At 39.0% G+C, this 22,311-nt stretch overlaps 1 protein-coding gene across 7 annotated transcripts in view; it reads left to right on the forward strand.

Moving 5' to 3' along the window:
- LOC126917789 (voltage-dependent T-type calcium channel subunit alpha-1G) overlaps window positions 1–22,311 on the forward strand; it is a 105,269-nt gene that overhangs the window by 68,903 nt on the left and 14,055 nt on the right. For 5 of the 7 annotated variants that reach the window (XM_050725059.1, XM_050725063.1, XM_050725065.1 and 2 more), the window contains 8 exons: window positions 1,122–1,273; window positions 1,697–1,900; window positions 16,255–16,411; window positions 17,837–17,992; window positions 18,389–18,523; window positions 20,407–20,697; window positions 20,995–21,146; window positions 21,232–21,402. In XM_050725059.1, the coding sequence (XP_050581016.1) occupies window positions 1,122–1,273; window positions 1,697–1,900; window positions 16,255–16,411; window positions 17,837–17,992; window positions 18,389–18,523; window positions 20,407–20,697; window positions 20,995–21,146; window positions 21,232–21,402 (1,418 nt within the window). Of the gene's footprint in view, window positions 1–1,121; window positions 1,274–1,696; window positions 1,901–5,035; window positions 5,157–16,254; window positions 16,412–17,836; window positions 17,993–18,388; window positions 18,524–20,406; window positions 20,698–20,994; window positions 21,147–21,231; window positions 21,403–22,311 lie in introns of all 7 variants that reach the window. The other 2 variants (XM_050725061.1, XM_050725060.1) reach the window with 2 other exon arrangements.

The following is a 22,311-nucleotide window of genomic DNA, read 5'->3' on the forward strand; positions in this document are numbered from 1 at the left end:
TTATTGATCGCTATTTTTACAGTAAAATAAAATTACATCATGAAGATTAATGGAACCTATATATAAAGGTCTTAAAGCAAACGCGAGAAGCTGTAGTTTTCGTGAAGATTTGCACGTGCTGTTATATGAAATGAATCTTTAAACAGCTCTTTCATGATGTAGCTCGTTTATGGTTTTTCCTTGTTCGCAGATTAGTTAGAAACGCTGCAATAAATAGAGTTCTGACCTAAATCTCACATAACGCGTCACAGGGTCGTTTAAAACGAACCAGAAGCGAATAGCAGGATAAAGAAGGAAATCAGCTTTTTAAAGTACTGTAAAGAGAATGGTGAGAAACGTTGAACGAGTTTATTCGAAAAATTACGCGACATCGTTTTTCAAACGATTCTATCGACAGAGATTGAAAGATCTATAAAATATCGATTACTGCAATTGCAATTACTGCAATTATATACCTTCCAAAAAAAAAAAAAATTAATAAAAATGTAAACGTTGAATTTAAAAGTTTAGAAATCTTAGACGCTCGAGGTCGACAGTTATTTCGATACAGTAGAAGAATATTGAAATTATTTTATCGAAATAAACATTCACAAACAATACAGAAATCCGTCAAATTTATTCATAGGAATAAAATACGTTTTTAATTAGATTTCCAGGACGATCTTTTGCTTCTTGAACCGTCATAGAGGGAGTACCGTGATTGGCGAATGTAGCGATCGACTGATGGCGTCGTCGTGGAAATCATCGCTTCAGTGTTACTGACACGTAATAGCGTCCATCCTAAACCTTAGGTGGCTAACACCCTACCTTTGTTTGCACCATAATCTCTGAAACCCTGTCACTTGCACCTATTTACACATATGTACATACATGTACATACACACTCACTTGGAATTTTCATTTGCACATGTCAGAGAATAAATATCGTAATATACAGGGTGTTCTGTAATCGACGCATAAGGGAGACTACATACCGAGATAGAAATAAAATGTAAAATTTGACAGAATTCTGAGTGAGACAAGGGGTTCATCGCGATCTCATAGCGAAAATACATATGTATATATATACATACATATGTATCGAAAAAGTGGTATCCTTTTTTCTGCTTATCGGTCGACAGCCGGAGCAATTGACCATAGTGGTTGAGATAAGCAATATCGTATTTTCGGCCGTCTTTGCTGTGGAAATGTTGCTTAAGATCATCGCGGAGGGTCCGTTCGGTTACATAAGCAACGGATTCAACGTTTTCGACGGAGTCGTCGTGGTACTCAGGTATGCGAATAAAATAATCATTTACGCGACTCGGAAGAATTTATAACCAACACTTTGACGTTTTTCTAAAGAAAATGTCAAACAAACACGTATCTCTGAAAGTTACAAAATTTGATAAATTTACCGATTGACAAGACATTGATTCCATAAAGATACATCGACTACGAACTTTTTCCAAATTTCGCTGCGAATTCTCCTTATAAATCGATGCCCGTGACATCGGTCTTCAAAGCAAAAACTTGCTTAAACTTAAAAACTTGCTATTAACTTAAAATATAAAAAACTCAAACATATCTATTCATTAGAATCGAACGGATAATTCCAAAGGTTCGAGCATTCGAAAGATCTGTTAATGTAAGAGTTACGCGTTACATCGCACGAGAATGTGTATGCAAAACGAGGAATTTTCTGTTAAACGTCTAGCGTGGTGGAGATTTGTCAAGCGTTCGTTGAGGAGAGGAGCGGAAGTTCCGGGCTGAGCGTGTTGAGGACCTTCCGGCTGCTGAGAATCCTCAAACTCGTGCGTTTCCTACCGAACCTCCGGCGACAGCTGTTCGTGATGTTGCGCACCATGGATAATGTTGCCGTATTCTTTTCCCTTTTAGTACTTTTCATCTTTATATTCAGGTAAGTTGTTCCCTTTCCCTTTAGGCAACCAGTGCCCGGGAATTGTGCTCGCGGTTGTCGGCCACGTCGTCGTCGGTCCTTAAAAATCGTCGAGATGCACGTTTCCAGGATCGCGGTTCGCGCCGGCCATCATCGTCGCGATCACCACGCGGACAATTATCAATCGTCGGATCGCAAACGCGTTTCGTGTTTACGGACACGGACTTAACATCGCGCGTTACTTCCGTTCAGATAATCACCTCATCAGCATAACGTTTGCATGACAGCCAAAGCGAATTGAAAGATCACTGGATTATCGATGGACTATCACGAATTGTGGAGAGACTAAAGAAACAGAGCTAAGTTAAGTGTCAACGAGACCGTGCTTCGGTCGGATCCTCGCTCGATGTCACGACGTGCAACGATAAGGCGAATTTACATTTTCACGTTTCGTATTCGCGTCGCGGTTGATTCGTCCACGGTGAAAGGAAAAGATGACAGCCAGGATATTTGTATCAAATCGTTGAATTTGTTTCGGTGGTTTTCAAACTGACGACCGAGATAGCGAGCTTTGCGGACGAGTTTAGGTTTTTGCGGAAGAACGTCATAAAATATTAGAGACAATTGTTTCGTTCTAGACGAAAGTAGAGATATATCTACTGAGATTGATCTATCGTACTAGATCTACGTCGTTCGTCGGTCGTGGTATTTTACGAAACGACAGACGAATACGATCGTTACGCCTTTCACCGTGCGACGAGTGATCCGCGATGCAAGTCTAAGAGCGTAGAGTGTAAATTCGCGTTTATCGCGTTCCTTCAGATATTCCTTTGGCGTCGTTGTTCATCGTAGAGAAACGCGTACGTTTCATTCGGTTTATCGAAGGGTCTCGTTGACATTTATTGTCTTTTGAGAACAGCTTCTTGTCCGCTTCCGAGCTTCCACAGGAGCTGGGGCTTGTATGTCACTGCTCTTCGAACACGAAGTGTATTAGGTGACTATGTCTTCCGTTTTATACTCCTTTTGTCTTTTCTCTTCTTTATGCGCTTTTTTATCTTCTCTCACGGCATATGGATCGCCGCGTAAATTGCATCTCACGTATTATAGATGAAACCGAGTCGCAGCAGTTCTCTCGTTTTACATTATTTACCACACTGTTGCGTTTGCGACTGCAGCGTTTTCTGACGTTGTGATGGTAATGAACGATGGGTGTTTGTTGGCACGTGTCTACGAGGAGTGTCTTGTTGGCCCTTTCTCATGGCTTGAGGCATCGAACGTGTATATTATTATTATATACTGTTTCTTTTCTCATTTGTTTATTTTTTTTCTACCATTTTTTTTTTATTATTAGAGGACACCTATTATACATATGAATATCGATATGAATATATATGTATACATATATATATATATATACATACATACATACACGTATATGAATATGTATATATATATATATATGTATATATAATTTCATGTGTGCATGGTGCTTTTCATCTAGCGACGAGTATGAGAGCTATATGTATATATATATATACTATTACCTATTAATTATTCGTGTATTCGTACGTCTTCTTTCTTATTCTATTGCCCCGTTCTTCTTCCTTTTTTTAATGCTATGTACTCTCTAAGTGCCTACAAAGTGCGCCTCGGTGTGGTCATCGATATTAGACAGCTTGCGAATGGATAAATATGTATCTCTTTCGGTTATTTGATTATGCTGCGAACACGGCCTCTCGCTATCGCCGCGGGTTTGACACGCGTCTCGAGATCATCCGACGGTCGATCGATCGTTCGTCGCAATCGCCATCGGCTTCGTGTTACTTTTGTTGCCATTGTCAGTCCGTTTGATGTCTGATCTTATTATCCAGGCACTGAGGTGTGCATCATTTTTTTAAACTGAGGAAATTTTTGAAATACTTTGATTCTTCGAACTACGTGCCATCATAGGATGTTCTTTTTCTTTTACGTTTCTTTTCTTTTTTCTTCCACGCTTTTGTTTTTCGACCTTTCGGCGAGAAACGCACAGGCGATCAGATGGTATTCACTATCGGCCAGAAGCATGAGCCTCGTTGCTAGTTTTCATGGCAGGCTGTTGACAAGCTGTGTGTGTTATTAAATGTGGCAAATTAATTTCTTTCGTAGCAACTACCGCTGCAGCATTACTGGTCGGTGAGTCGAGTTTCGATCTGTTCGAAGACGACTTTCGAAATGTTGCGACATTAGGCGTGGAAATGATTCTGTCCCTTCAATAATTATTCTATTTTTACTTATTATATTCTCTATAGGTCTATTATTGTTATTATTATTACTTTGGAAATCATTTACGGGAAGTAACTGAAACTTACATAGGTCATTCTTCGACAACCGTTTATTTCGAAAGAACATGAATTGGTAGCGCGATTCCTAATTCTTATTTATAAAACACTTTCGCCAAGGTTCTATACTTTTGGCTGGTAGTATATACCACTATCGAGATAGTTCCAAATCACAGGATCAATAAACGGAACTATCTTTAAATTTTTAAGCAAACATATTAAAACCTATCAGGATAATAAAATGCCTAAGTAAAGCCAATAGCCATAAATTATAAATACAGATATACGAGTATCAACTATAACCCGTTCGAAAAGATTTGGCTCTTTTTTAAAGTAGATTTCTGCCGGCTTTCACGCAAACAGAATTACGCACGCGATAATCGTTTGGACGAATTGAATATTAATTTTGAAGATAGTCTCTGCGTTAGCATACGCGGTGTAACGTAGGACGAGCGCACCGTCATCGGACTTTCTATACGATTACTTGTTAAATGACTCGATTTACCGTAGTCGAGAGAAGCTTTTCTATTTTTTCTCCAAACTAAATTTTTTTTCTTCCTCTATCAACTTTGCTATCCCTTCCCGTCATTATTTCCTTTGTCCCTCTCTCTCTCTCTATCTCTCTCTATCTCTCTCTTTCAATTCCTCTCTCTCTCTCTCTCTCTCTCTCTCTCTCTCTCTCTCTCTCTCTCTCTCTCTCTCTCTCTCTCTACCTCTCTTTACATCCCCACGTTCTTACTTCACTTCTTTTTTCTTTTCCCTACACAACTATCTGTCTATTTATCTACCTATATATTTACGGATAAGGAAGTACATTGCACGTTTCGTTGTGTTGTAGTATTCTCGGGATGAACCTGTTTGGTTGCAAATTCTGTGAAACGATGAAAGGCAGCTCTGACGTCGAGTGTGATAGGAAAAACTTTGACTCGTTACTCTGGGCTATTGTGACGGTGTTTCAGGTACCTACAAAGGATACTTTTCCACGTATCTCTCGAGGGCTTTATTTTCCTCTATATAGTGTATATTATATATTATATATATTATAATTATATTATATATATATTTATTCGTATATATACATATTAACGTTACATACACATGCAACCACGTATGCTAAGTTACCTCGATATATGTATATATGTGCACATATATATATACATATATGCCCTTATATACAATACATATATACGTATGACATATACAATATATCGTCACATTCGTCATTGAACGGCCGAAAGACGTCATCTGCTACGTTTATGATTATCGCGAGGCCTTAAGGTAACGTATGAGAGGTACATACATGAAACGAAAATTATATACTCTATAATGGCATGCAGAGCCGTATCGAGGTAGGAGGAGGAGGAGGAGGAGGTGGAGGAGGAGGAGGAGGAGGAGGAGGAGGAGGAGGCCACGGATCATTCGAACGACCGTACCTGAGATGATGTTTCTTCGCTTTTTCTTTATTCGTCTTAATCCGCAGTCGCTGCTTAGCGAGAGTAAAGAAGTGCGTTTTTCTTTTTGTTTTTAAAAATGCGCCTCGCGGCTCTCACAATTGCCATCGCAGCGCGTCGAGCTGGCCCTCGGACATGCTTACGCTGCTTCCGATTCTTTAGCGTTGTCTTGCTTCCGCCAGATTCGCGGTTTCTGCGCACGGTTTCTATTCGTTCTTTGCGCGAATCTTTTCGCCGAAATTCAATTGCATTAAACAAGAGGGTTCAGTTTTTACCTGTTTGTCCTTTGCCGTTGCTGCTAGAAGATCGTTTTGCATCTAATGTTGGTAAAGGGTAATTAACCCTTTGCCTTCGGCCTGCGTCGTTCATTTCCTACTCCGGATCGTACAATGACAATGCCAGAGACGTCGTTTGCCACCGAGAGATTTTAGTAAATTTTTCTTATCAAAGGAATGTATCCTGGTCTTAAAATCATTCAAATTCTCGTCGTTTCGATCGTTGTGTACATGGAAGTCCAACGAAGTTGGATTCTATTTACATAAACGAGCGTTTCTTTTTATTTAATCGTACAAATTAAGGGGTTGGGTTTTCGAGAATACCGGTAATTTGATCGATGGGAAGTAACGTTTGCGCAAAAAGAGGTTAACGCGTGTGGGAACGTTTAGCAATGAAAGGAGCAAATACAAAGTTAGTAGAATCTCAATCGATCCGATTTCTCTATTTCAGTTACAAACAATCGCTAAATCTCGACGATATAACACGAGAGAAAGACAGATTCGCGTATGAGACATTTAGAAACCGTTCAAGAAACGTGCCGATATACTCGACGAACGAAAGATCTTACATCACATCTAAGAAAATATTATTCCGTTTTTCATCGTAAAAGAAGAGGCAGTAAAACCGGTCGTAGCACAAGAGTGTCCAATGACCACCGTGTCTTGCAGTTTTTCCATTCGGATATTCCACGATGCTTTCGGACAAACGATATTTTCGTCAAGAAACTACAGAACTGTGATATAAGCTCTTTGCTCGCAAGAAATAGCGATAAAGCGTCGTATCTTGCGTACGAAACAACGATTTTGCATCGAAAGCTTCGCATCTGTTATTGTTACTTGGTTGTGGTCGTCGCAAGTGCATAATAATATCTCTCACTTACTGTAGCCTGCTGCCACGAAATTTTTTTCACAAAATCTCTTCTCTGTGACGTGATCATCGATCGAACAAGCGACTGATACGTTTTTCCTGTGTTTTTCTCTTTTTTTTTTCCTCTTTTTGCGTCCCGGTAAAAAGGTTGTTGAGAAATTTCCTCTGTTAAAACGTGAGACTGTTTGAATTGACGCATCAGCATAGATGGAAAACGCCGACCTTTTTTCCCCCCGTATATCAGCGTTTTTTCCAGCTTTGATCGCTTTTACTTCGATTGATCGTACAAGCTCGTGCCGTGCATGTTAATTATCGTTCACATTCTATTATACGCTTTGCATGCTGGTACGTGTCCTTTCCCAAGTGATCGTTGTTGTTGTTGTTGTTGTTGTTGCTGCTGCTTCTCATCGCTGTTGGCCCTGACCGTGTTTTCGATATGCACACATTTCCTTACAATATCTACATTCCATCATGCGACATTCCGTTACACTGTGAAAAACGGCAATCCGAATAATATATACAATACAATGCGTAACGATGTTCGAGCAATTTTATCGCACAGGGATCTCTAACTTCAGCGCCACGCTATCTCGCACACGGTCGTTAAACTCCAAAATTCTCCGTTTACGGCCAAATATATATTTTCCCGGTGTAAAGATAAATATCAATTTAAAAATCCCCTATTTAAATCAGAACTAAGCATTTTCTCGTTTTGTCGGTATCTCCCGAAACGACTAGAAAATATTCGTTGCTGAATCTCACGTGAATTCCCTTAGAGCAAAGCGCAATATCTTCCACGATATTTCCAAATAACGTCACTTTTATCGTTCGTCGTTCGTAATTCGATCATAGCCTGACCGACGATAGCGTGAATAATCTAAACTTTGTATAAATTACTTAATTTTCTTTTACATATTCATATAAATTACTTGATTTTCATATTAAAGGAAAAGTTATAACTAACCGTGATTTCTTTCTTCGCTGAAGAAGGTGAAATCCCGGTTGCATCAGGGCTGAAGCTTCGTTGGCGAAATGAAACGGGCATCCAAGCCCGCGTGTCTGTATTTAAAGAAAAAGGTTGAAGCGGTAGAGGAGATAGAACGAGGGAGAAGTCGCATTAAATCTTTTGATCTCTTTCTGAATTCCGCTTGTTCCTATAACAACGGCACGTAAATGCAGGCAAAACTGTGTAAAAGTGCCCCACCCACTGCGTTAAATGGAACGACTGTCTTTTGATAGTGAAAGTCTATAGGGTGATAAATTCCGAAGGAAGGATCTATAATGAAGGAAAAACGATATTGTATAGGCCCGTAGCTTACAGAATGTCTAAACAATCGACATTTTACTTGGCGAATTAGTCGTCTCGTTATGAAAGATCGCCATAGCAACGGCCGCTCTAGCGAATCTCTCGCAAATATTCGATCGATAACTAAAACGTTTCATTTTTCTCTTACCACGTATATAGATAAATGTTGTTATGGTTATTTTTTAATTGGTTGCACGCGGAAATCTCTTTTCCATAGGATCGACCGGTAACTCTGGCAATCTTTTACAGCGAAATTATTCGAAATATTTCGAAAATTGTTCGTCGTACAGCAACGAGGAAGATTTACATTTATGAGATGATAGGTTTGTTTCCTTTTTACATGTTTCGTCGGTGAAAACAAATTCGAGTAACGATCTTCGGATATTCCAACCTCTATCGCCCTCATTTAAATAACCTTTCTCCTTTGAACGTTCGTGAAGAAACCTTGTGTGTCTCGTAATTAGTCGTTTTAAAAATAGAGCCGAAAGAGGAGATTATTTAAGACCATTTCACAACCAGTCCACAACTGCGGACAATTTTCAACGCGACTTGTCTCTACGATATCACTGTAACGTCCCTTAAGAAGTTATTCCTCGGTCGAAAGACAAACAAACCCATTGAACCTAATATTTAAATAGATGATTGAACTTTCGATGCTATGAAATTTCTCTTTGCTCTATCCATTGGTAGAGTACATACTCGCAGTTTAGAGTGGCGTAGAGGAGTAGCACTTCTCGGCCATCTCCGCCATAGCCAGAGGGTTAAACCACTTTTCCGCCTGTATGCCCTGTGTACAAACGAGTATGCGCAACATTCCTTTCAAAAAGGGACGTATCGCGGATGAGATTTTCCTTTTGTCGGCTCTAATACATCCAACGATAATAAAATGATATAATGCGTGTCGGGTTTCATTGGAAAGGGGCGTCGATGAGCTTGAAATTTCCAAGATCCTAATTTTGACGAAATTTGATTTGCCATTTCACGGATCTCATCTTTCTTTTCTCGCTTGTTTTCTCGTATCGATGAAACTGACAGACAGCGAGAGGTTAACGTTATGAAATTTTTTAACGACCGAAATTCACGGTGTTGGACGTTTCGAAGGGGCGAATCTGATCTTCGTAGCTTCCCGTTTATTGCGAAATTAATCACATCACCATGTTAAAATCGCAAACTTTTGAACCCGCGAATCTTCTCATCGTTTGAAATGGCAGAAATATTTCGGATGGGCTATCGATTAATTATTCGTCAAGCACCCAGTATATTCTTCGTTGTAACGATGCAACATAGCTAAACGTACGCGGTGTCTCGCTAAATATCCGACAAACATTCCTCGCGTGATTGGCAGGTCATTGCGAATAAAAAGTGAGTTCAATTTTTGTTTCGTTAATTGCATTGTGTCGCGAAACGCTGGCGAGGCATAAAAAGTATTCAAACAACGCGTATTTCCGCCATGGATTAACCGAGTTTTACGTTTCAAAAATGGATTCTTCTTCTATTTCTTGGGAAATAACCGGGAACCTTTAGTTCCATCTATCCAACCTTCTATATATCACTTAACTCATGTGGAATCCATTTATCCATTTTCTTCGCTTTTTCTATTTCACCCAAGTGACAAATAATGGCTTACTTTCGTCTGAAACGCCATTTATCTTGCTGTTTGTCGCCGATTACTTTCAGTAACGTCCCTTAAAACGTCACCATCGTGTCACTCCTTGACCTTCCTTTCTCCAACTAACGATCGATTCGCATTTTTTCAGATATACCGTTCGAAAGATTCTATCGTTTCAAGGCAAACGAAGAAATATCATGAGATTTTATTCGAATTCTAAATTTTTGCCTTAGTCTTTGATCTTTGGTCGGAAATTATCCTGTTAAATGTTACGTAGACATTTTGCGTCTGTTTCGAAGTTCGAAATCAACTTCAGGTATTGAGCTTAAGAAACGTAGTCGAGTTGAAAAAGTTAGCTTCAACTTTGAGGACACGGTTAAGCGGCTTAAAATAAACGATGCTTAACAACTTACTAATGCGATTAAGTTTTCTTCGCGAGGTATTGCCTACAGTTTGGCATGATTATTCTCCAGGTGCAGCGTCACACAGTTTTCCGAAAGAAGAGGCAGCTTTGCAAGTTAGTAGCAGAGTCGAAATAAATCCGCTGAAACGAGCGAGAACGTTTCTGTTATAAGCTACACAAGGGAAATTGTATCGTAACCCTTTCCCCGATTCTCATTAACGTCGTTTACATTGTACAATAAATTTGTCGCGCTTTCGAATTACTAAATTTCAACGACACGATATTTGATGACTCGTAATGATTCACATCCTCGTGCAAAACGCAATAATTCACCCAGTAGATTCAGAAATCATTTGTCGGACGTAGAAGAAGAATAATGAACTTAGCGAACCTTACAATTTATCAATTGCCTGAATGTTATCAAAACAGTTTCAGCTGAAATTTGAATCTGACTTGTGAGATCATTCGTACGACGTAACGATAAATGCAAGGAACAATAAATAGACCGGATAATATGAAATCGGTTAAATCGATGACTGGAACGCGATCGATATAATATCCTACAAGATTTAATTTTATCAAATATAATCGGCCAGGTCGTTATAATATTTCTTTATGAGCAAATAATTTATAATTAACGATTCAAAGTGCCTTAAAATACTTTCCATTAAAAGACGGGCCGATCAAAGACCGCGTTAAAGCGAAGAAGCATTTAGGGATTATTCTTTAACGTGGGCATCAAGTCCATGAATCAAGCAAACTTTTATGACTACATAACGAAAGGCTAGCTCGTTATTCGAGAGAATTATGCGTGCCGATTTATCGAATCAATTCTTTCTTCCTACTCTCGTGGGGGCAATTTCAACCGTTACGCGCCAACAATCGAGCGCGAAATATTTTTAACCGGTACATCGAAAAGGATGGCAAGTATTCATTCGGTAAAATAAATCCTCCCAAACGGCCGGCAAGTAGCCGTAAATTAAAAAGACAGAGCGGCGCGGATCGAAAATCTGCGAGCCCCGAGTTAATGTTGAACAGTTGGAGCTCCCTGTGCCATGATATTAACAAAATATTGTGTATGTATGCGATCTATAAATAACGTGGTCGGATGAAAATGATCTTTAGCAATGATACACGTTCTTATAGACGCGAGGAGTAAGCGCGCGAATAATCGGAGACGCGATAAAAACGAGAAACAAAAAAAAAAAGAAAAAATGAAGAAAAAAAAGAAAGAAGAAAAAAGGAAGACGTTCTGACTATTACCGTCACAGGTCCCGTCACGCCATGAATTTTTTAACAGTGTAGCAACGTCTCGAGCCTTCCGCGTCATTTTTCTCTCAGTCAGTACTTACATTACATATCGGTGTCATTGACGTTCGTAATTTCTCTACACGTGTTTGTTTATCCGACTTCGACTCTTCGGTTGCGCATTTTGTATCTCTGATTCATTCGATTGTATTCACACTGTTTCTGCCATACTTACTCTGACTGTCTTTTCTCTCTGTCTCTATCTGTCTATCTTGTTCGACTTTTCACTTTGTGTTCAAAAAAAAAGAAAAAAAAAGAAAAAAAGAAATAGAAAAAAATCGAACCTGGAGGAGGGAAGGGGGGCAAAGAAAGAAACGATACGTCGCGCGAACACGAGATATAAACACGTAAAGCAGAGTCTCAATGTGTGTCGGATTAAAAATCGTCGCGTGACACGTCCGTTGAACCGAATGAACAGGAGATTGTTTCAAACGAGAGTGAGAAAACAAAAAGAAGAAGAAGAAAAGAACAAATAGAAATTAACACGTTAGAGAGAAAAGAGAAGAATAAAAAGAAAAAAAAAAAGAAAGAAAAGAAAATAAGAGGTACAACCGTCTGCCACACGTAATTTGCGTACGATTTCCGTACTATTAATATCTCTCCGTTTAGCCGCTGTAGATAGACACCTTTATTTACCCGATACCCAAATACCCGTGCCATTCAGAATTCCAGGTAGACTTATTAATTTAGAGACATATATATGAAATACGTAACAACAATATTACAGATACTTGCTAATACCGATAGCTAGTGTGTACTTGTGCAACCAGCCGCTAAAAGTTCGTTTCAGATTTTTAACCTTACTTATATTTAGAGATTATTATTATTACATTATATTATATATTATATACATATATATATATATATATTTACGCTTTGCCGTTTTATTTTATCTTTCTCCTTTTTTCTTTTTTTCTTTTTTGTTTGGTTTTCTTCGTTTTCTTTCTCTCCTGGTTTTTTTTTTTGTCCGAATAAACGTCAACCGTGACATTCTGCAACGACAGGTACATATATTTCGCCGCGGTTCTATTAGCTTCACTTTTCGTCATGTTGCAACCGACGTAACTGAATTGAAATTTAAAAATTATGTTTCGCGCATACGGTGTATCTATGTCTTGGAACACGACGCAGACGTACGGCGCGTTATCCGATACGATAAATTCGTATTTATAATAGCGAACTGGCGAGTGCATCAGAGCATCGTTAGATACGTACAGTCGTTGAATAACGATGAATCAACGAGGCGAAGTTTAGCGCGACGAGATGGTAGTTCTCGTCTGCATCGGATCTTCGAAGCAAACGACACGTATTCCAAACAAAAAACGAATATCAATATCGATTTTCTTTTTTACCGATTCTGCTCTGTACTGGATGCTTCAGAAGAATTGGACACGAGTCCGTGTACAAGTCCGGTGCGCGACAGAACGAGAATACTGAAACGTATCTTTGAATATTTTTCTTGGCGATTCTCTTTGGGTTCGTTTGTTTGTCGATACGTACATCTCATTTATTTTTGTTGTCATTTATTATCATTTTATTTGGTATCTTCCTCTTGCTCGTATCGTGCATATAGTTTCCGAAGAGATGATACTTTGTTGTCGTGTAACGGTACAACGATCGTTTTAATTTACAATTCCGAACTGATTCGTCCGGTCTATCGCAACAATCGAATTTACTGAATTTCATTTCAATCACACGTCGACGTTGATATTCGTTTATGGATATATGTGTGGGAAGAAAAGTTCGCTGTATATTAAGAAGCTCGAAGAATGCTCGAAAGTAGAGTTTGAGAACAGGTTGTTGCTTATGTATTTTGCCTCATAAAATTTCCACTATATTTGTCCAAACCTTTTGTTCTCAAACGTACATACATCGTTTGTAGCGAAAATTTTGTCCAGTTCGTTCGATATATTCCATATCCGTCGGTAACGTCGATCGTAACACGAAACACGGCATATGACGAGAATTTATTCACGTAAACGACAATTTTATTATTCACAGACATTAATCTAAAAATTTTCTTTTTACTATCAGAATTCAATTAATGCAATTTTTCTTCCGCAATTTTTATTACTATCGCCGTACAGTTTTTCCTTACAGTTTATACACGCAGCTTGTGTAATATTCGCTTGGTAACAACGTATATATAATATATATACAAGTTACATGACACACGTACGCCTGTTTGTTTTCTCTCGTCCGAATACAGGATACACGGCATTTGTACAAATGGACAGACACCGCCGATCTTGCAGAATGTGACTGTACAAGCTTCGAGTGACAGTTGTTTTTGCTGTTCACCCGATATACCTGCTTAAAAGCCCCGCCCGCCAAGTGTCTTCGTTCTCCTAGAGTCAATTGTTATTTTTAATCGCAACGAATCGTTCGATTCGACCGTGTCTCCTTTTATAAAACGTCTGTCATCGAATCGTATAATTCGTCGCTCGATATCCGCCGGTTCGATTCGCTTATTTATTTATTCGATTATTGATCGATCGTTGTTATTGCCGCCAACCGTTTGTGGAAATATTTGTTAAGAAGAATCTCACGAGTCGATTGTTTCCATCTCTTTTTTTTCTAACGACACGAGAAAAGAATTTGAATTTGTCATTTGAGACAGACGCGTTTGTCAACCTTCCGAACGGTTGATCGGATGACGATCTTAACATATTTTACGATTTTTGTTAAGCTACGCGATGATATTTGAGGTGGACGGTGGTCGGTTGAAAATTAGCAGGAGAATTTTAAATATTCAATTTAGATGTGAAATAAAGAGAAATCGATATTAGTTCGGAAGATATTGTTAAAAGATCGAGGCCTATTTAGGTTAATCGAAACCGATAACTGTACCCTGGCTGGGTTTTTACCCTTTCACGGCGCAATAAAGCGACCAAGAATGCGGAATGAATAATTTGAAAATGATCTCTTGCACCTCTACCGTCGAAAGAGCAACGTATTTTTCAACCTTCCATAAGAAATAATTATCAACGAATGCGTTACGTACGCGACGTTTAATATACCCACAGTGCTATACCACCTTCGTTCTCTTTTTGTCTCTTTCGCGCTACATCACGAAAGGGTTAAACCATGCAAGAGGACCACGAACACCATGAAAAGAATTTTTCAGCCACCTAAATACTTTCAAAGAAAACAGCCGTGTTGAACGTTTGCCGCGACTCACCCTGTACGTGGTATAGTTTGCCTGAAACCATACGATACCCGTTTCAACCAGTTTCCACTAAAATCAACATTAACAAAGTCGTCGAAATAGTTTCCAGCGACGCTGTCCATTTCACGTGGAAACAGTTTAAAAGCTCGGTCATCGAACAAACAACCGACGCAAATACTTAGCCTTAGCAGTCTCGATGAACTAGACAGCGCCTGCACCATAATCCGCAGTTTCCTTAAATACGTATTCAATCTGAGTTTCTATTCTAGCTCGGAGGTAATTTTCCTGGCGATGAACAATGCGCTAACTAACGCAGTGGCGAACGGCGGCCGCAATTCCGCCTGGAAATTACCGCTTAAAATATTCACGGCCATATTCGAACCGACATCCAAAGCGCCGCTTAAGGGATTACGTAACCCGGATACGTATTTTTACCATAGCTTTACATTCGAATCGCGCCGGCCGTTTTCTCCGTTGTACCTACAACCTGCCCCGCAGAACAAGATCGATACTATACAAATTCAACGCCTGTTCGGGTTTTCGTGCTCTCACCGGTTTATATACGCTGACTCGACGAAGTATTTCCACGCTCGTCATAAACAATTTTTACGCATATATCGCGCTCACTTTTTGAAATTGCATTAATCACGGTGAGACGGGACTGTCGTGATCGTATTGATAAGTAACAAATTTGGAACCAATTTCGAGGCGTATATGTCGTATGTGTAACATCTTGTAATTGCATATTGTGTACACATACGTGCGCGTATTATATATTAGGATACATTTCGATATATCGGGTGTCGGGAACAAACCTATAGTACGTGTTAATGAGGTCAGATAGATGGTAAAAGTTTGTACGAACTTATGTCCGAAAATGCTTTGTTAAAGAGTTATAAGCGTTCGAGAATTTGTTGGGCAAGTTGTTCTTCGTTCGACGAAAACGCGATAGAAACGGAAGACCAGCTTTCGCAGTGTATTCAAAATACATTTACTAATATCTCTGTATCAGCAGGAGTATTCGAAAGAATTTGACACTCAGTTCGACGAGAGGAAGCCTGAGATCTCGCAGAAAGAAGAAATTTTCAACGTTTATTACAATTTCCAAAACGCTTAATAAAGGCTTAAGAACGCATATAATTCCTCGATGAAGCACCTTCGGACACAAATTTGTACGAAGCTTCTTTTTATCTGCTTGGCTTCGGCAACACGTAGTATGAATTTTGCCCCGATCTTCTCCGACACCCTGTATATACGTCGATATACCTAATACGGTTAATACGACTCCAACGTAATCGTAAAACCGATTCGACCAATATACCACGACAGTCGTGTTCCGCCATACCTTCGACTAAAAATTTCAAAATGTTTTACACGATATACACTCGATACGTTCTACAAGAGGATAGACGTAGGCAACAACGAAAAAGTTCGGTCGAATCGAGTGGACGTAAAAAGTACGTGGACAGATGGTTCGAAATCGAGCGAAAGGAAAAAGGAAAACGAGATATCTGGCTTTACGAAAAATTCGTAGAAATGCGAAAGAAAGAAGAAACGAAGACGCTTCACGGTGTGTGTGGCAACCGGTATATCCCTTGTCCCCAATTTCTTTCTCGTTCGTCGTTCATCGCGGTGATACTTTAGGCCAGCGGATTGTCTCGGTTGCAGCATCCTAGGGATGTACCTGTTCGGGGGTAAGTTTTGCATGTGGGCGGACCGGAGTCGGCCCTGCACCTGTGCCGAGGTGGTCTCGCGGCACCCAATGTGTCGCTGTGATCGCAAACATTTCAACGACATCGTCTGGGCACTTGTCACGGTCTTTCAGGTACCACTGTTCCCCACTCTCTTACACCGAAAAAAAAAAGATAAAAAATAAAAAATACACTACTGTATATGCGCTAAGTATTTATATATGCACATGGTATTTCTATATCTACATCTATATCTATAATCTCTAATCTTTATCTATGCCTATAATCTATTACTATTTCCATCTCCATCTCTATGTCTATTGTTCTATCTATATATCTATATGTCTATGTTGATGTCTGTGTCCACCTATATCTCTATATCCAGATATCTATGATCTGCATCTGTACCTGTAACTCTGTATCTATATCTATATTTATCCATATCTATATCTATATACGTATATGTACGTGTCACATAATATTATGTACAGTTTTCTCTGGCTTTTTCGCTCCATCGCGTTTCCAGCTCATTTTCTTGATATCGCGCGATCGAAATATATGCATATACGGACATCCTTTACTTTTTGTCCTATCCCTGTTCTCTTTCTTCCTTACTCTATTTCTCTCTCTCTCTCTCTCTCTTTCTCTTTCCATTCTTTCTGTTTCTCTTTTTTCTCTCCGTTCTTTCTCTTCCTCTGTGCCCATCTTTGCTCTACACACGGCTTAATTAACAACGCGTTCGTAACAGATCAGCAACGCGTCGACGAGTTTCTCTCTCTCCGCCGTCGAGTTTCTTCTCTTCTTTTCTTTTTCTTTTTTTTTTTTTTTTTGTTCTAACCGATACGTTTTTTCCTCTGGAATTTTTTCATTCTCGGTTACTTTCCCTTCGGATCGTCGGAGGCTCGTCAGTGATTTCTCGCGACTGCCGATAGAATTAAACGGAGAGTGAATAACGATTTGTTTGTCGCGGCGATTAACACGGTTCGTTGTCGGGCCGAGAGCAGTTAATCGATTACACGGATTACGTTACGCTGTCGCGTATCATCGTCTTACCCTTTTTGAATAAATAACCGTACGTTGTTGCGATGCTGGTTGCCGTGTTATAGAGACGGCGCGGCGAGAAAGATCAAAATAAAATCACGTTTGCCGAGAAGAACGCGGAGAGAACGCAGAGAGAAATTCGCGATTATGTGGGCGCAAGTAACTGACATCCCATAGAGTAAGAATATCGACCGGATACTGATCGTACATTGCTATCTTTCATCTGTCTTCTCCTCTTTTTCTTTTCGTTCCCTTCAACTTATCACAATGTGTAGAACTAGCGGATAACGATGATTTACATAAGCTAGTTCCTATTTCTAAGAATACACGAACGATTGTATTACTACTATTAAGAGCAATTAAATAGCAGATTCAACAAGACAGAATAACTTTCTAGCTTCAATACTTTTGTTTGTCGTGAATATAGAAACATTCTGTTTTGCCTATCGTTTGAAGCGTAACCACCGATTGCTTGCGTTGTGTATAAACAGGCATTTTCCGTTTTCCTTTTTACATAGATCTTGACGCAGGAAGATTGGAACGTCGTGTTGTTCAATGGTATGCAGAAAACGTCTCATTGGGCGGCCCTCTACTTCGTCGCGTTGATGACATTCGGCAATTACGTCCTCTTCAATCTGCTCGTCGCCATTCTCGTCGAAGGATTCTCTTCCGAGGTACGTTTGTCGCTAATTTACGTTCATTTGCTGGGCAATTCCGGTGTAGACCAGAATTATTAACCACATAGAGCGATTGAAATTTAATCGAGAATTTATCGTAAATCCACCGTCTAATTAATTAAACGAGTTTCCTGTATCCGAATCAAGTGAAACGAAGAGGCTAACGATTAAAACCGTGACATCGAATATCTAGTATTTCCCTGTCGTCTATCGTAACGTATAAATCGATTTGTAGTTACAGGAAATTGAATAAAATTCGCGAATATTTTACAACTCGATTATACTCTATCGATCATCGATGTAAATGTTATAGTTTGAGCCAGTTCGTTCGGTTACTCGCTGTGTACGGCGAGTTACGAAATGTTATAAATATCGAAACACGAACTTTTCCAGAGAAATGAAAGAAGAGAGCGAGAACAGAGAGAGATGGCGAGACTGGCGGCGAAAGAAGCAGGGATGGGCAGTGACGATGGTTCCTCGAGAATATCGAGATCTCACTCGATCACTGATAGCGACACATACACACAGGTAAGAAGATCGATATTAATTAATCATCGATAGTAACCACGCGACCGCTAATCTCACGATCTAACTCAATTTCCATCATTCAGCGAAAATGTTTCGACATATAATTAAGAATAAGTCTCATAGGACGATAGGATCTGGATAATCGTGAAATAATTGTAAGATCGTAGGATTTGGATGGGAGAAATCGATGAAGAAGAAAAATTAATCGAATCCTCGTAATTTCCATTCGTTTAAGAAAGAGTAAAAAAAAAAAAAAAGAGAAAAGAAACTCGCAAAAGAGACGTTGTAATTCTCTAAATTTCAACAATTGGATGGTGCCCTTGGACAGAAAATATCCCCTAAACGAGTAACGTGAACAAACAGATTCACTTTGGGATTGTTCTCTGCAAACATAGTGAGGTCTCGTATGGATCGTCTTATATTCTCTGGGATACATTAATCATGCAAACAACAGCTGGTCCATAACTGAAAAAGCCAAAGATATTTGAAGTACAGTATGAGAACATACAGGTTCGTCACGAGGTTCTTGCATCTTTCTCCTCTTCGAGCTTTATCGATCATCTCGGGTTATGTATACGTACAGGTTTCCAAAATATTCTGTGCAAGAAGCAATTTGTTGGAAAAAGAGAGGGTAAAAAGCAATCTATCAAAGGAGCTTTATTTATTGATCAGTGGACAGCTTCTATCACCATTAATCAAATTAAAATACATAAAGCACGCGTCTGCTTAAAATCTTCTAGTAAAAAAATTGCCTGCGTCGCTAAGGAAGACATAAATCAAACAATACTTTGGTTTTATACAGGATAAAATGTTTACTTTTCTTAGGAAATCGCTGAGTTTAGAATTCCAGGTTCCTCGAATGCTGCATTTACTTTCGTTGTTTCGACACAATGAGAGTACAGGTATTTGGAAGAACAAATATTTTCAGATATAAAATAGGAGGAATTGGGACGATGTCAGAAATATTTCGCTATTTCCATCCTATTTCGTATTCTAATCCTTAAACTTCTTGCACAGCCATCCTCCTGATCTTTATCCCGATTTTACTCCGATTTTCAGTTTAGTATCATTTTACTTTCCATTTTGATTCCGTGTTAATAACTTTCATTTTGACAGCATTTTGGTCCCATTTTGCTTCTCGTGAATTTCCTAGAGGTTTGCTCCGTTTGCTCGTAATATGTTCTTGACGCAAGTATACATTATAGAAAGCTGCAACGAATAATTCATCTTTCGTGATACATGAAAATGATACGCCCATCCTTACGAATTTATCATCTTGAAGTATACTCGTACAAGCGACTATCTGATCTAAAAATGAACTTCGCTTGTTTATCCGAACTAACATTGACTATCTTCATTCGCCTGAGTGTCTGCATAACTCACGCGCTATCCACTTGTCCATTTGTCTTTTGCTCTTATGCCTGAGCCAAGTGACGAATAATGGCTTACTTTCTATTCGAGCGCCATTTATCTCGATGTTTGTCGTGGATCAGTTTCACTAACATCCCTTACAACGTTACTTTTAATAGCATACGTTCCTTTCAATTTATTTTCTAATATGAAATCACTAGTTTCCAATTTCACGAATCAACGTCAAAGTGATTCTAAAACATTTACTTAACCTTTTGCAAACGTTAAATATATGTCTTTGGCGATAATTTCCGGTTTAAACTCGTAGAAATAAATCACTCGAACGAATCAAATTTTTTCGAAATAAATCGCGCCAATCTTTTAACGGTACCGATTATTCGTCAACCTGTGAGACACATTGATCTTCGCTTCGAAGATAGCCACGCGTTGGATCGCATTTACTTGCGAAGTTTTATGGACGAGAAGAAAACTGAAAAACGATTTTATCTTAGCGTGTAAATATTTGAACGTAGGATCGAAAGAATTCGTGGCAGAGCGCGGAGGAGTTGCGCAAGTACAAAGACAACAACAGCAGGGAGAAGCAGAACACCGTATGGAAACATCAGATGGACGAGCCAAAGTGTAACATTCAAAAGGAGAATAAGATGATGGGCGCTGCTGGACAACCGCCGATAATCACTCACACGGCAGCCACCCCTCAGGATTCGCCCAACACCACGCTCGATGTCGGCTACAGAGATCTAAATTGTCGAGCTGTTTATCCTACAGCGGCATTGTCCATCGAATCCATCGATCGTTCAGGCGTACGTGTACTATCTTTTAAACAACTGCGTTGTTTAACACGATGCTCGTATCGTGGCAAAGTGTAATTAGGCTAAAAAGTAAATTAATAATTAGTACTCGTTTCGAAGTAATTGCCACTCGGTAAATATATAACAAACATATCTGATCTATTTGAAGAAATAAATAGCTATTGTAATGGAATATTGGAATTTTCTAGCTTAACATTTTTTTTTTTATAAATGTCTGAATATTTTTATAGCAGGCTGAAAATATTCATCGATTTCCAGTAACTTTCTACGAAAATATTATTTTTCCAGAGTCAGTGTAGTATTCCTTCCGGCCTGTTGAAGCTACCAGACGTTTCGAATAAAATATCAACCAAAAATCTTATTGCCGGACAGTTTCCTCGACGAATAAGCCTCGTCACTGCTGTTGTTAATCCAGCAACGAGAGAATCATCCAGTTCAAGGTACGTAATATCTGCGTTCCACGAAATGCAACTTGAAATAAATTATACGAAACGCGAAGATGAATATTATCTTTCGACTCGTAAGTTACCCGGCTGCTCCTTGCTACAGTCCGCCAAGGATACAAAGAGGTTACTCGTGGAAATTATCACGGCCATCTCTACGGAGGAAACGTTGGTCGCAATCGGAGGACGAACCTCTTAGTAGAGCTACTGTCCTAAATAACGGTCGAAGCACCCTACTCGGTTCCAATTCAACGTAAGTTGTGAATAAAATCAAGACGATACGCATAATAAAAGGATATTTGGAAATAATATGTACAGTGGTTACGAAAAGTATTTGTACATATTCTTATTTCTTTTTTTTTTTTTAATTAGATCCTACGTTTTATTCTCATAGTATCGAACTATTGTCATTTTCATTAAATGATATAAAATACATTACAGTCGGATTTAGTTAGCGTGCAAAGGTAATAACAACCGTAGTGGTGTAGAAATACCTTTTGCAGCCACTGTGGGTAACATGGAATTAATAAAGTAATACAAATAATAGTTGAATAACATAAAATAAAGTTTAGGTATATTCCTTGGAGTGGGAGCTACAATTTGTTTGCTGACCCACCCTCTGGCTTAGGTTTTCATAATCCTTACGAGTTTTATACATGAAATTTTCAGTATGCATGTAACAGTCATAAATCTACAGAGCGTACTTTTTAAATTTTCATCGTAACCTGAGATAAAAGAGCTGTAAGAAGCGATCTTTCCTATCTTCTTCGAAATTCCGACCAACTGCGGTTCCTTAAAAAAAAAAAAAAAAAAAAAAAAAAAAAAATTTTATGCGTCACCTAGTAAACGAATTCTTCCAACTTTTCAAATAAATTCAAGACGTCCGGTCCAATTTTTAAACAGTTACTCTGTTTTTAACTCTGTGTGTACTTTAGTACGCCACTGTGGAGCTTCGCTATCTTACTGTAACCTTCTAAAAAAAAAGTCATTGTTTCAATTTTTAATCAGTGTAAAGCCGGGTAATTTTTTGTGCGAGTATACCTTGATCGTATAGCCCCCACAGGGCACGCTATTATCGCACAAACGTTCGCGTATACTTGTGCAATAGATTTGCATACTGCACGAGTATGCAGTTACGTGTGTAACCGGTTTAAGGGAAGTA

The sequence above is a fragment of the Bombus affinis genome, chromosome 6, assembly GCF_024516045.1.
Source record: "Bombus affinis isolate iyBomAffi1 chromosome 6, iyBomAffi1.2, whole genome shotgun sequence".
Taxonomy (NCBI): Eukaryota; Metazoa; Arthropoda; class Insecta; order Hymenoptera; family Apidae; genus Bombus; species Bombus affinis.